This window comes from Lygodium microphyllum, chromosome 23, assembly GCF_053477565.2.
Source record: "Lygodium microphyllum isolate KBCC chromosome 23, Lygodium_microphyllum_v1.1.10, whole genome shotgun sequence".
Taxonomy (NCBI): Eukaryota; Viridiplantae; Streptophyta; class Polypodiopsida; order Schizaeales; family Lygodiaceae; genus Lygodium; species Lygodium microphyllum.
This window is the reverse complement of record NC_141157.1, coordinates 105849807-105863201: the sequence shown is the minus strand read 5'-3', so window position 1 is coordinate 105863201 and position 13395 is coordinate 105849807. Positions and strand designations below refer to the sequence as shown.

The 13395-nt window shown below is 39.3% G+C and overlaps 1 protein-coding gene across 2 annotated transcripts; it reads left to right on the top strand.

Moving 5' to 3' along the window:
* The first annotated feature begins 875 nt into the window (after positions 1-875).
* Positions 876-6122, top strand: LOC148016584 (aspartokinase 2, chloroplastic-like). 2 transcript variants are annotated; one of them, XM_087663791.1, is made up of 13 exons: positions 876-1465; positions 2200-2282; positions 2378-2418; positions 2544-2698; positions 2880-3029; positions 3114-3209; positions 3595-3711; positions 3803-3922; positions 4018-4110; positions 4201-4317; positions 5161-5277; positions 5363-5425; positions 5557-6122. In XM_087663791.1, the coding sequence occupies exons 1-13, from the start codon at positions 1019-1021 to the stop codon at positions 5704-5706; spliced, it is 1749 nt and encodes a 582-aa protein (XP_087519917.1). In that variant the 5' UTR covers positions 876-1018; the 3' UTR covers positions 5707-6122. The 2 variants fall into 2 exon arrangements, with proteins under 2 accessions (XP_087519917.1, XP_087519916.1); XM_087663790.1 differs by having other exon boundaries at positions 4201-4323.
* The last annotated feature ends 7273 nt before the right edge of the window (positions 6123-13395 follow it).

Sequence of the window (13395 nt, the reverse complement as noted above, 5' to 3'; positions counted from 1 at the left end):
TTTGTAACAACTCACCATCGCAAACATAAATTGAACACCATTGTGGACTGCACATCCAGCTACATGCAAGCTTTTCATATGGATTGACTAGTCTTCCAAGTAGAGTTAGGTAGGCGGAGGTGCATGTGGCACTTCCCATAGTCTTAGGTCCTATTAATTGAAGTCACCTTGTGTGGCATGACTCTTATTACAAACATGACTTTGAAAAAGGTATTTATTTCTTGATCAATACTTTAATGTTACAAAAACGCTAAACTTTGTGGAAATGTTGAAAGTGAAGCGAACATATTCATTTGTCTCTTTAGAGTAGGGACATGCCCATGTCCATATACAACTTAGCGAAAGTAAAGGACCATGTGGAAGCGAGACTTCGACCTTTAGAAGCATTTGGGTCCACTCACAACAACTTTCTCGAAACTTTAAAAAGTCGAGGTAGTACCCTCCAAAAATGAGGGTGTCATGACTACTTCCCCTAGTGTTGCATACATGGCAACAAATGATAGGAGTTGAGCAGCTAACAGCTTTCTTGCTCCTCTTGTAGTAGATCCTTTCCTTCTTTCTCCTTCTTGTGGTTGATACCACAACATTATTAATGCTACTTCATGACCTTATCATATAACAGAGCTTGTCACATCTACACAAGTTTTTTCAATCAACCTGTGCGCGTGGCATGGTTCTTGTTTACTGAAAGCGTAACTATCTTCACTTGTTAGACTCTTGAAAGTATCTAATAAAGTAGTAATAAGAGTGGCACTGTCCTAATACAAAGGGAAGACTAATGCTTTAAAGCACGAGGGAAAATAAGTTATTGTGAGGGATGTAGAAGAGGAGGGTTTTACATACCTTTACTAGCCTATATAATGGCTTTACGACTGTCTTTACTGCCCATCGTTTGTGGGCTGAAGAGACAGGGAGAGAAGAGGAGAGGGAGTGAGCGGAGCAGGGCCTCGGCGATCATGCCCTTCTGACAGAGAGGTCTAGATCTGCACAGGCGCAGTCCCGGCCTTCCTCTCCCGCCATGGCAGATGCCCTCTCGGTACCTCCTTCCTCATCCATCTTCCTCCCCCCATCCAACAATCAGTCGACATCGCGCTGCCAGTCTGCAACATCCACCACCTCCCTCTCTTCCTCTTCCAGCTCCTCCTTCCTAGCCTGCAGCCTTAGGGTTTCTGCCAGAGAGGCCAGACGAAGGATCGGCGGCATCACCTGCTGCAGCAGGTCCACCATCATCCGGTGCGGGACCAATGGCATTGCTGCTGCTGTTGTCGAGAAGGAGGACGCCTCCAGTGTGCAGTTCGGTGCCCCTGGCCAGAGTTTCACTGTGGTCATGAAGTTTGGTGGCTCATCAGTAGCGTCAGCTGAGCGGATGCGTGAGGTTGCCGACCTCATCCTCAGCTTCGTCCCCCGGGAGAGCCCCATCATAGTTCTTTCAGCAATGGGAAAAACTACCAACAACTTGCTGAAGGTGAGCACTGCAACATGCTTGCTTCTCCCGAGTCTACTTTACAAAATTGGCATTGTCCCAACAGACAAATTCTTGAATTTTGACAATCGTCAATGGTGCCAATTGGTGAGAATGCTTGAATTTCTAACCGCATCTTTCAACGGTGCAAATTGGTGAAGAAAATCTTGCGTTGTCAGAAGAGATGAACTTAGGGTAGATTGACATAGAGAGGACAGGCATTGTGAAAAATAGAGAAGCAGCTGATCAGATTGAAAGGCACAGAGTATGGCATCTGAAACTCAGAAGCATGTCCAATTTGACATGCATGCCTTGTCACCGAAGCTTTTTTTGATAGAAAGGTTTTGTTTAAATCAATCAGAGGTCATTAAGGGAGCTCAAAATGACCGGCAGATGTGCAGAACTGACCATACTTAGGAATCACATATTCAATTGTGTGCTTAAGTGAACGATAACACCTGGAGGTCCACTAATTGTAAGCTGTGTAATATGAATTCTTAGACTGGATATGTGCATAGATACCCCAAGCTTAAGGGGTAAAAAGTCATACCATCTGAAATATGTCTTGATGTCCTTTGTGAACCCACCATTAGGATGTTTACATTCCCTTTTTCTTGGGGGGGGGTGTGTGAAAATGTATGTACTCCATCCACTCTGTGTTACTGTTTGAGGAATATGTAATTTGGAATGCAATAAAAGTATACTTTCACAATTTTAGCGTTTGGATCGTCGGACAGGCTGGAGAAGCTGCAATGGCTTGTGGTTCTGGGATGTCTGCTTCCATTCCTGAATTTAATACTGTGAAAGATCTCCACCTCAGGTAGTTTAAACTCCTTAAAACATGGCTGATTCTATTAGGGTGCTCTCAAACAAGTATTGATTACGTTTTGTTATCTCCATTGGTTGATATGACAGTACAGCTAAAGAACTTGGAGTGGATCAAGCAATGATTACAGGCAAGCATGTGCTTCAGCTGTTGAGCTCTAGCCCTTGTAGTTTAACAGAGAAGATGATGACCTACAGTGAAACTGTGAATTTCAATAATTGTTCACCAAAGCTGCTTCTGTGCTTTAATTTGCAGAACTTCTGGAGGAGTTGGATCGTCTGCTCTCATGTATTTCTGTCATGAAGGAGCTTACAAACCGTACAAAGGATCTTCTTGTATCATTTGGAGAACGCCTTTCTACCAGAATATTTGCTGCATATTTGCAACAGCGAGGTGCGAATGCCAAACAGGTAACTGCTCATTTCATCTCCAGATTGGACTTTTCTGGAGCTACACTGTTGTCACAGAGGTGTCTGCATGCTTGCATGTCTTGATCTCTAATTACTGCTCTGTAAAAGAATATAATGTAGCTCCATAAAGGAGATCATGAGATGGAAAGTGGGAGATTATTAACTCTATTTTCTGTTGAAGTATGACTCCTTTGACATTGGCTTCATCACCACCGATGAGTTCACAAATGCTGACATTCTCGAAGCAACATATCCAGCTGTGGCTAAGAGACTCACTAGTGACCGGTCGAAAGACCAAGCAATTCCTGTGGTTACAGGATTTTTAGGGAAGGTATGCTTTTAACTCGTTTTTAACTTCATCATTGTTCATATTTTTTGCTTTCATAAGAACAGGCTCTGTTGGGAATCTTGACAGGGACAAAGAACAGGTGCTATTACCACATTAGGGCGGGGAGGAAGTGACTTGACTGCTACAGCTATTGGCAAGTCGCTGGGACTAAGAGAGATCCAGGTGCGTCTAGAATGTACGACTGCATGATTTTTGCAATAGAGTCAATTATGATTGGTTTCCATTTAAATTGGCAATGTGGTACTCACTAGTAGCATCCTATTCTATTTTTGTGTATTCACCTGTATCGATAGTTGGAGTGAGCTCAGTATTTGCAATAAGGCAAGTAGTAGATGTAGTAAGATGGATTATTTGTGCATGCTGCATGAATACTACTAACCTGGGTTCTAAGCAAATTTTAACACTTGGTTGTGCTGGAGTTTCTTCTCTCTGGTGATGTCAGAACTAAACCTCTTAAGGATAATTAGGGAGTCAAAATCAGGTAGAGAAGTGGATTGTCAAGGTCCTTTGACAAGTTGGAGTGTACTAATTGATTTTTCTTTGCTAGGTATGGAAAGATGTGGATGGGGTTTTAACATGTGATCCAAATATCCACCGTGCAGCTGCTCCTGTACCTTTCTTGACATATGATGAAGCAGCTGAGCTGGCTTACTTTGGTGCTCAGGTTTCAAGAGCCTTTCCAACACACATCCATTCCTCCTGAAGCTCTAAGCTATTTGAGGGCTGATCTTTGTGTATGTTGGCTGGTGATTCAGGTCCTTCATCCACAGTCCATGAGGCCTGCAAGGGAGGGGAAAATACCAGTTCGTGTCAAGAATTCTTACAATCCGCAAGCTCCTGGAACTCTTATCAAGGAATCACGAGATTTGAGCAAGGTACCCTCATGTTATTGTACATTGTCTGATTTAGCTACTTTCAAAATTCACTTAGGACACATTGTCCTCATATCATCACAAACTTCTGGACCCAGACTTGGCTTACAAGTATAGTCGTGAAACGGAATGTTACCATGCTGGACATTGTCAGTACTCGCATGCTTGGGCAGTTTGGTTTTCTTGCCAAGGTAAGATTTCTGGAAATTCTAATCAGCAGTCTCTCAAATTTCAGGAAACCCTTTATGTACTGAGTTTAGTCGTTTCTATCTCAAATGCAGATGTTTTCCATTTTTGCTGCTCTCAAAATTTCAGTTGATGTGGTAGCAACCAGTGAAGTCAGCATTTCACTCACTTTGGATCCATCCAAGCTGTGGGATAGAGAGCTTATTCAACAGGCAAGTGTACGTCCCCTCTACCATGGTTTAATCCTATGACTTTTCTGCTCGTTCTAAACATTGTCTAGCTTTTGCTGCCGCATGTATTAGAAGCAAAATGTAATAGGTAAGTTAGGCAAGGCGAATCATCTTACATTCCGGAAACTGTGTCCTCTTTTATCACTTTGGAATACCAAAACTGCTACCAGCTTAAAAAGATGACTGTTACACAGTCAGACTTCAGTGGTTTTGGTTAGTACTTTTGGGTTGCCAGTGTTTTTTCATGATGATAATCTTTGTCATACCCTGTTTACATTGCTAATTTCTGTGTCTGGTCTGCAATCTTTGTTTATTTGGGAAGGCATCCTTCATGGGATTGAATTCTTAAGAATTGAAACATTTGATTCATGTGATTGGTCCTCTCTTTAGAGAAACCAGTCAGTTGAGGTTATTCTCTGTGATCTCAAATAGTTTCTGGCACGAGCATCATATATAGTTTTGGCATGCGTGTCCTCATGCAGTGGTAGGTGAGCAAATGGTTATGTTTGATTTTGGTTGGCAAACTGTCAAAATGAGAAATCCATGGCAACATGGAATGACTATGTTTGGGTCACCCATCCATGTTTCTTGTCGCCTTTTCTCATCCCGACTACTGCATATGACTATATAGCTATAGGGAATGACCAATCCATGGCTGTCCTGTTCCTTTTCCTGTTCCCGTTCCCCATCCCTGTTTCCTGTCCCTTGTTACTATGGAAAAATTGAGAGAGGTAACTAGAGGTTTTGACACATTTGGAACTTTTAATGTCCACATACTTTGTGTAAACAGGCCAGATGTATCATAACCCTGAATATTATGTGCAGGAACTGGACCATTTGGTAAAAGAGCTCTCAGAGTATGCAGTGGTTAAGCTTTTGAAGCACAGATCGATCATATCCCTGATTGGAAATGTGGAGCGTTCATCTTTAATTTTGGAAAAGGTAATTTGGCTGGAGGTATTTGACAAACATCAAAGCTATTGGGCGAGGCTTTTGATACAGTAGAGTGAGATATATGTGCCTGCAGGTTTTTTGCGTATTCAGGAAGCAAGCGATAAATGTGCAAATGATATCACAAGGAGCATCCAAGGTAGTGAAGAATTATCTTATTGCAAGTAGAATATTGCCTGTTTGCGCTGTAATAGATTGTCTTTGCTCCATCTTTGCTCGACCTAAATGTTCTCTGTTCTGTTTGGGACTGAGGTTTGTCTTTCTGTGCAGGTGAATATTGCACTAATAGTCAATGATGATGAAGCAGAGGAATGTGTGAAGGCCCTTCATGGGGTTTTCTTTGAAACAGCTAATGGTTTAGAGGAGGATTTTGGAATGGGATGCTCACTTGATGCACTTGCTCCCTGTCCCTCTCAATAACAAACCTTGTACTGGGATCACCTTGTCTTCAACTTGGGGTCCCTCTAGCCATAGATTTAGGTAGACATTTTTCTAGTCTCACAATTTTGGACAGAATACTCCTCGAAGGATGGAGTTCACTGCTGTGGTGTTACCATTGTTTGAGAATAGAGGACCTGGATCCTGAGTCAAATGGATGCATTTCGGGGCTCCGACTGGTCTATTATCGGTCCTGAGCTGAATTGGGGTTTACTAGGTTGATAAGTCAATCATTTTTGTACTCGTGACTCTGACATTTGTATTTGTTCTGTCTGTGTTATCTCAAAATTTACATTCACTGCCTGTAATGTTGCAAAACATGTCTACCCAGGGCTGTCTTCTAGATGCCCAGAATCCAGGGTGGCAATGCTGAAATTTACTGGGATATATTTATTTGAGTCGTGTCACAGACATCATGGCTCCCCAGCTTCTATATTCTTTCCCCCTTTATATGGTGCTCCTTCTCCAAAACTTACAAGTACTCATTTCATGGTAGTTCTTGTCAATAATTGTTCCCTTTTTGTTTTGTGAAAAAGGCCGGACATTTGGACTGGATGTCCTCTAAATGGGCGGAAGTCAGTAATACTAGTAGAAGTTGTCTGTAGGTATATGGCAATATTTGGGGTTGGTTTTAAGGTATATATTCACATTTTTCAACATTTTTGGGTCCTTTTGAAGGTTTTAGCTTGAATCTTTAAACTGTTTTATTAAATATTCGCCAGAATGGTAATGTTTACTCTTACACGTTTGGGTTTACCATTGAATGCTCTTATTAGTGGTCTTAAATTGTCTTGTTTGCCCTTTTGTTCATCCAATATCTTTGAACTAATTTTTCCATTGATCTGTGGTTGCTATGCCTGGATATTCTACCTTTTTTATGATTACGATTATTTAAATGAATAGTCAGTGTATGTAGCGGTAGAATCAAGCTGGGCCACAGTTGTGAATGTGTTCAGAGAGACAAAACTGAAGCTTCAAATCTCAAATGGCAGGATTTTGGTGGTAGCAAATGCTTTCTACGGAATAACAAATTGCCAGATGTTGTCAATACTTGTGGGTCTTGATGAATGCTCGAGTGAGGAAGATCATGTGGTAGAATTTGAGCAACATGAATATTGTTAAAGGTTACTAGGAGGCAACTTTTACATGGTGCTTGGAGGATTTGATGCATCACAAGTGTCCAGACCTTAGGGAGAGGAATTAGAAGGATGGGAAAATAATGTGAGTAAACTTGATAACACACAAGGGTGACTAGTTTCCTTGGTTGTGGAGTTGAAGGTAGATTAGGGTTGTATTCTTTTTGATTGTTTCTTGCAATTTTGTCATTGCACTATTCTTTTTGATAGTTTCTTGCAATTTTGTCATTGCACTCTTGAATTTTGCAGGAACAAATGTTAGCATAAATGGTTAATAGCTAATTCTAGACATTTCAAGCAATCTTGCCTCATTTACATGGTTGAGGGCTCGCTATCACTGTTTTGCAACTAGACATCTTAAGGGAGAAGTCTATGTATTGTAACTTGTAGGATCTTGGCTTTGTGAAAAGGAGAGATTGGAACTAAGATGAGCAAAAGGCGTGTGTTGCTTGTTGTACAAACATTGCAAAGGAAAAGATTCTCACGGCCAGTGAGTTGGAGGATTTCCATCATGCTTAGCTACTAAGACATGCATGACACGCAACTCTATTGAAAGTGGTAGAGAGAGTCAACTTGATTCATAATAGAAGGATGGTGGGAGATTTATCAAAGCTTGAGAAAGAACCAAGGACAATTTGGTTGCTTTGGTAGAGAGTCAACTTGATTCATAATAGAAGGATGGTGGGAGATATGCAATGTGTGTCCTCTCAATTTATCAAAGCTTGAGAAAGAACCAAGGACAATTTGGTTGCTTTGCTTTAGGAGGATGAAAGTTGGGTGATGGACCAGGATTAGATTGTTGATATGTGGGAACACTTATGCACATTGTATTAGTAGAAAGGATAGTGTGAGCCCATAGTTGTGTAGGAAAATTTGGAGCCAATGCCTAAGGAGATTGAGCAAGGAAATCTTTGGAGTATGATGAAATTTGAAATATATGATGGTTCATTTCTAGCACAAGATTAAGAATGAGGTGACACATATGGTCAACATGTATTGGGAGAGGAGTCCTTCCTAGTATGTGGAGGAAGAGCATCAATACACTCATCACATAACAAGCATAGTGCATGCAAACAAATTGGTGGCAGCCAATTTCATTAACTAGGTTGGTATACAAGGTATTTACTAGGTCCCTAGTGTTGAGGTTAGCTCCTTTAATGGAGAAATATATTCACATGTGGCAATATGGTTTTATGAAGAGGAGAAGCACCTTGGACAATACCTCTAAACATTATCACTTAGTACTCAGTTAGTAGGTTGTCATGTTACAAGTTGATGTGGAAAAAGCTTTTGGCAATATGTAGGTTGGGAATTCTTGAAATAGACATTGTTGAAGATGGATTTTGGGGATAGAATTGCCATAATGTATCGGCATTTGTTTCTTTGAATGGTTCATTGGTGGAGCCTTTCAATGTGCACAAGGGGTGTGAGGTAGGGATGCCCTCTAAGCTCTTCCTTTTTTGCAATTGCAACTCCTATTTTCTGTTTGATGGATGAAATGGTCAAAAATGGTAGATTGGAAGGCATCGAATGTAGAAGGCGGCATTTGACAAGTTAAGGCTTCCTAGATGACCTTATGATGTTAAAGGCTAGTAAATCTAAACTTGAGAGTGCTTTCAAGATCTTAACCATCTATGTGAGAGATGTGGGATTCAAGATTGCTTTCCAAATCTTAGACATTTATGAGAGAGTTGTGGGACTCAAGATTAATTTACAAAAATCTTACTTCACTAGCCTTGTTAGGGATTCTTTGATGGAACTTGGTTGGAAAGGGAAAATAGTGAATAGAGGTACAATCTTTAAGTACTTAGGTTTTCCTATGGGCTATTAAGTTGGTGAATCGTTGAAAGCTAGCAGGCTAAATTGCTCAAAAGATTTCAGGAACAGAAGACTCGGTCAATTATGATGTTGGGCATTATTTTCATAGACAAGAATAAGAAGCTATGTAGTAAGTGGAATATTGGGAAATTTGACATCCTTTTCTCATAGATAATCTTTGAGGTCCATGTGTAGGGCATTCCTTTTCATCTACTCTCCTCTTGGAGGAAAATTCTCTTAAAAGGAAAGATTGATTGCTCAAGCCTAATGCTTCATTCAAAGGAAAATGTCTTGGACTAGGGCGTTTTTAGACATTGTTGGTGCATACCCTCATGGCAAGGGGCACTTCCTTAGCCAAAAAAGGCATTTGTAAGGTCTAGCTCTTGCATTTAAGTAGGGAGCAAGACTTGAGAGTATGGAGTTCACCTAAGGCTTTGGTTGGTAGGGGAGTTCATAGCATCGACGATCAATGAAGTGATGGGCAAAGGTGCTATAGTAGGCACTCTGATATGCCCCTGCTCAAGTGGAAATAAGTTGGCAAATTTGCACATGCTAATCATTAAACAATTGTTTTGTAGCAAATGCATTATGAATGCAAGAATTACTAAAGTCTAAAATTTGGAGATTTTAGATGAAAGTTTATTCATAATCTTTGAAGGGTGTGGGCCTTAAAGCTCCCATTGAGGGATAGAGTATTTGCATAGAGAGTTGTCATCGATGCCCTCACAATGGTTGGTAAGTTAGGATAGAGAGGACTTCTTGATGGGAAATGTCCATGGGGGTGAAGGGGGGGGGGGATCTATGAGTCACTTCTGCTTTTGTATCTTGGTAAATTCATAATATTATTGCTATCTTTTTGCATCCAATAATTAGTGTTGCTAGAAAGGCAGTTTGTGGGCACATCATGCTTCTACGTGAGACAAAGCATCAGTGGTCTATTGTCAACCTCAAGCAAATGTTTGCCCATTATTACACGCGAAAAGATTCTACTGGTATTAAAGTGAGAAAATAATGCTAGAGATACCAAAAAAATTATTGTATTTTATCCCTTCCAACCTGCCATCGCTAGCAAATTCTACTGGTATTAAAGTGAGAAAATAATGCTCGAGATACCAAAAAAAATATTGTATTTTATCCCTTCCAACCTACCATCGCTAGCAATTTCTTCCATGAGATAGAAAAGGGGATGCATGTCTATGCGAAAGAGCATGGGATTAAGGGGGCATCCTTGCCTCACCCCCCACAAAACTCGAAAAGGATTTACCAGTAAACTATTGAGTACCACCCTGGCTTGAGGATAACAAAAGGAATAGTGGCTATCTTCTCATCAAAGCCCCCATCTTCTTCATGACCAATTATAGGTATCTCCAATTGATTTTATAAAAGGCTTTCCCAACATCAATTTTGGGAAAAATCACCTTTTGATTAGATGCCTCTCTTAGCTAGATTGGACGCCACATTCAAAACATTGCCCACCAAAGTTCGCCCCTTGACAAAACCACAATGATGTAGATTGATGCATTTCTACAAAATAAGAGAAAGTTTGTTAGCTAGAGCTTTAGCAAAGATTTTATACAGCACACTCACTAAAGTTAGATCTCCATTGATTAATTTTGGTAGAATGCTTCTGCTTTGGGATGAGAGAGATGGCTCTCTAGTTCCATGCCACAAGCAATTTGCCTTTCTCCCGATAGCATTGATAGTGCTTACCACACAATCCTAGATCTTGGCCACATGAATGGGAAGGGGTCCTCCCTTGAGATATAGCATCGCTACAAATATCATAAATTCCACTATTGTTATGTTTGACCTCGATGACTTGTGGCCTAGATTGCTCAGAGCTAACCATAGCTCTTTGGTAGAAAACTCTCTAAGTAACATCTGATTATCTTCACTTGAGACAACCTTCCTGCATGTTGCCAAGGATGCAAGATACAATTGCCTCCTCACAAACCCCTGGATGCTCATAAATGCTAGTGCAATATCTCATACAACATTGTGCAATTTTATCCTCATTAATGGTCCATGAACCATCATCATTTTCCAATGATATTAAACTTTCTTTGAGCCTTTTCTTGTTAAGACTTTGATTGAAGGTCCATGTGAGGCATTGAGGATCCCCTATAAGCCTCCTATTGTATATGAGGCTCACCTTTTCAACTTCCCTTGCTAATGCTATGCATCTAATGGATTGAGCTTTCCTTAAAATAGTAAGTTTTTGCTTAGGTAACCTTTTGCGCTTGGCTCTATTTGAGAGAATTTTATAAGCTTCTTCCCCTCATTTTAGTTCTCCTCTATCCTAACCAAACTCCTTGTAGCTTTATACCTTGTTGTAGTGTGTTGAAAAGCATTCCCATACAATATCACATCTTGAAGAATTACCCTCCTTAAGTGTAGAAATTTCTCCATCGAAAATATAACTAAATTCAAGCTAATGAAATGCATAGGGCTAATTATCAACGAATTGTCTTCCTTTACATGCATACACAACTCACATATTTAAAATTGACAAGATTAGGAGGTGCTTTGAAAACATTTGGCCAAAGTCAACAGAAAGAGTGACCACAATGGGCAACCATTTCCCTGATTGGGTTGCATACAATCTATCCATCTTGGCCCAATGTCTTGGGTATAGCTAAGTGAGTTGAAAGTTAAATGGACATCTTGCTATGCTAAAGAATATCCTTGATATCAATCAACTCCGTGCTCCACAAATTCTTCCCATACTTGCAATTCCTCCCCATACAATCTGGTTGACTACATAGAAGCATCAAAATCCCTTGCATGTTATAATCTCCACCAAATGAGAAACTTTCCCAAGTCCATGGCCTTCAAAGTGCTCCATATCAGTCTTCTCAGATGTGGGTCATTGTGGCCATACATGTTGACTATATTTAAAGGTTCTCCTTTCCATTAGGGCCAATTTTGAGACCAAATGGGCCATATAAGGATTTGGATTTTTTCTTAATCGCATCCCAACTAGATAATAATAGGGGAAGAAGAATACCTTACTAATTGCATATTTTTCTCTAATTTTAGGGCCAAAATATTATTAAACAATGGCTCCTCCTCTCTCCGTTTAATCAATCTTTTATTTTCTTTCGTATTTAATAGTTGCATTCCTTATAAAATTGACTACGACTTGGAAAAAGACATCTAGATGGATGTTTTTTGCATTTGATTATGTTTCCTTTTTGGACATTGATAATTTTAATTCATTTACTTTTGTACTTTCTACATGTTCGTTTGTTTTTTTTTTGCTTCGTCTTCCTTCTCTTCTCACCATTTTTCTTTATATGTTATTATTTTGCACAATTGGAAGAAGTTTGAGTTATCATTTCTCTCCCATGTGCACCACTTCTCTTTCTCTTTTCACCATTTCCCATTTTCTTATATTTGTATATGCTATTGGAAGAAGCTTGCCATATCATTTGGAGTGCAATAAAGTAAGAAATTGTATTGTTTGAAATATTGAGAGCCAAACATTTCTTTATATTTTTGTTTGTTGGTGTTTAGAGGTCCTAACAAACATATATTTGATTGTCATGTCTTATCTCTCTCTACCCATATGGGAATTATTGAGAACTTGAATATGCCATAAGGAAATGCTTGAGGTTGTTAGTAAGATTGTCGACGATACTCTTTATTTTAAAATTAAGGTGACTATTTCCTTGAGGATATTCTCATTTACTTTTGATTTCTCTTTTTAATTTTTTGTGTGTTTGTTAGGAAATGTCAACTATTGCACATCTTTCTCTTCCTTCTAGGAGATAAGGATGAATGTCCATAAAAAAGAAAGAGCCATGTTTGCATAGTGGTGAAATAATTACAATCCATTATGGAGAGAAAATAATCACAAGAATCTTACCAACCAAGTTAAGGCCAAAAGTTCAAGAAATGAAGGCAAGAATCATATTGATATTTGGGTGAATGGAGGATTCCATTGAGCAAATGTGTGAATAGATTAGCCACCCAAATTTTGTACACATTATTTTAACAATTAGGTTTATTGGAGAAGGAAATAGTGAGTTACTAGGATGTTGTAATTATTTGCACTCTCAATATGAAACCTAGGTTCATAATGTTAGGAAAATGCTTATCAAACCATTATTCACGGGAGGGAAACTAATATGTAACAATAAAAAAGTGGGCCAACTAAGGCAAAGATAAACTTGCAACTATTGAAGGTGTACTTAGAGAAGCTAAAAGAGGTAGGGAAAAAAGAAAGTAAAATATATTTTTGGGATCTCTCATGGAGCAAAGTCACCAAAGAGAATAAATGACCCCTTTGGGTAGTCTCAATAGGAAAGGCTTGGATAAAAAGACATTATATTTTATTTGACATGTATTTATATTTCAAGTTGAGCTCATAAGTTTTGCATTTTCTATTGTATAGCTCATAACATGGTCTTTTTCTTGTGTAGCACCATTTTATTATGGCATGGAATCTTCTTTGTTGATAAGTAGGGACTCTACCATGAGACACCCTAGGCATAGAGAGATCCACTAGCAAGCAAGGATGTTTTACTTTATAACCAAAACATGGTAGCATGCTAATAAAAGCATGTAATAGATTAACGAAACATAGAAGAAGATCCAAATTTTACTTAATATGTAGTTTTTCGTTAGTCTAATGAAAGTGTATACAAAACATGTGATTTTAATCACATTACTTTATAGAGAATTCAATCAAGTAGCCTTTTTTTTGTTATTTTTA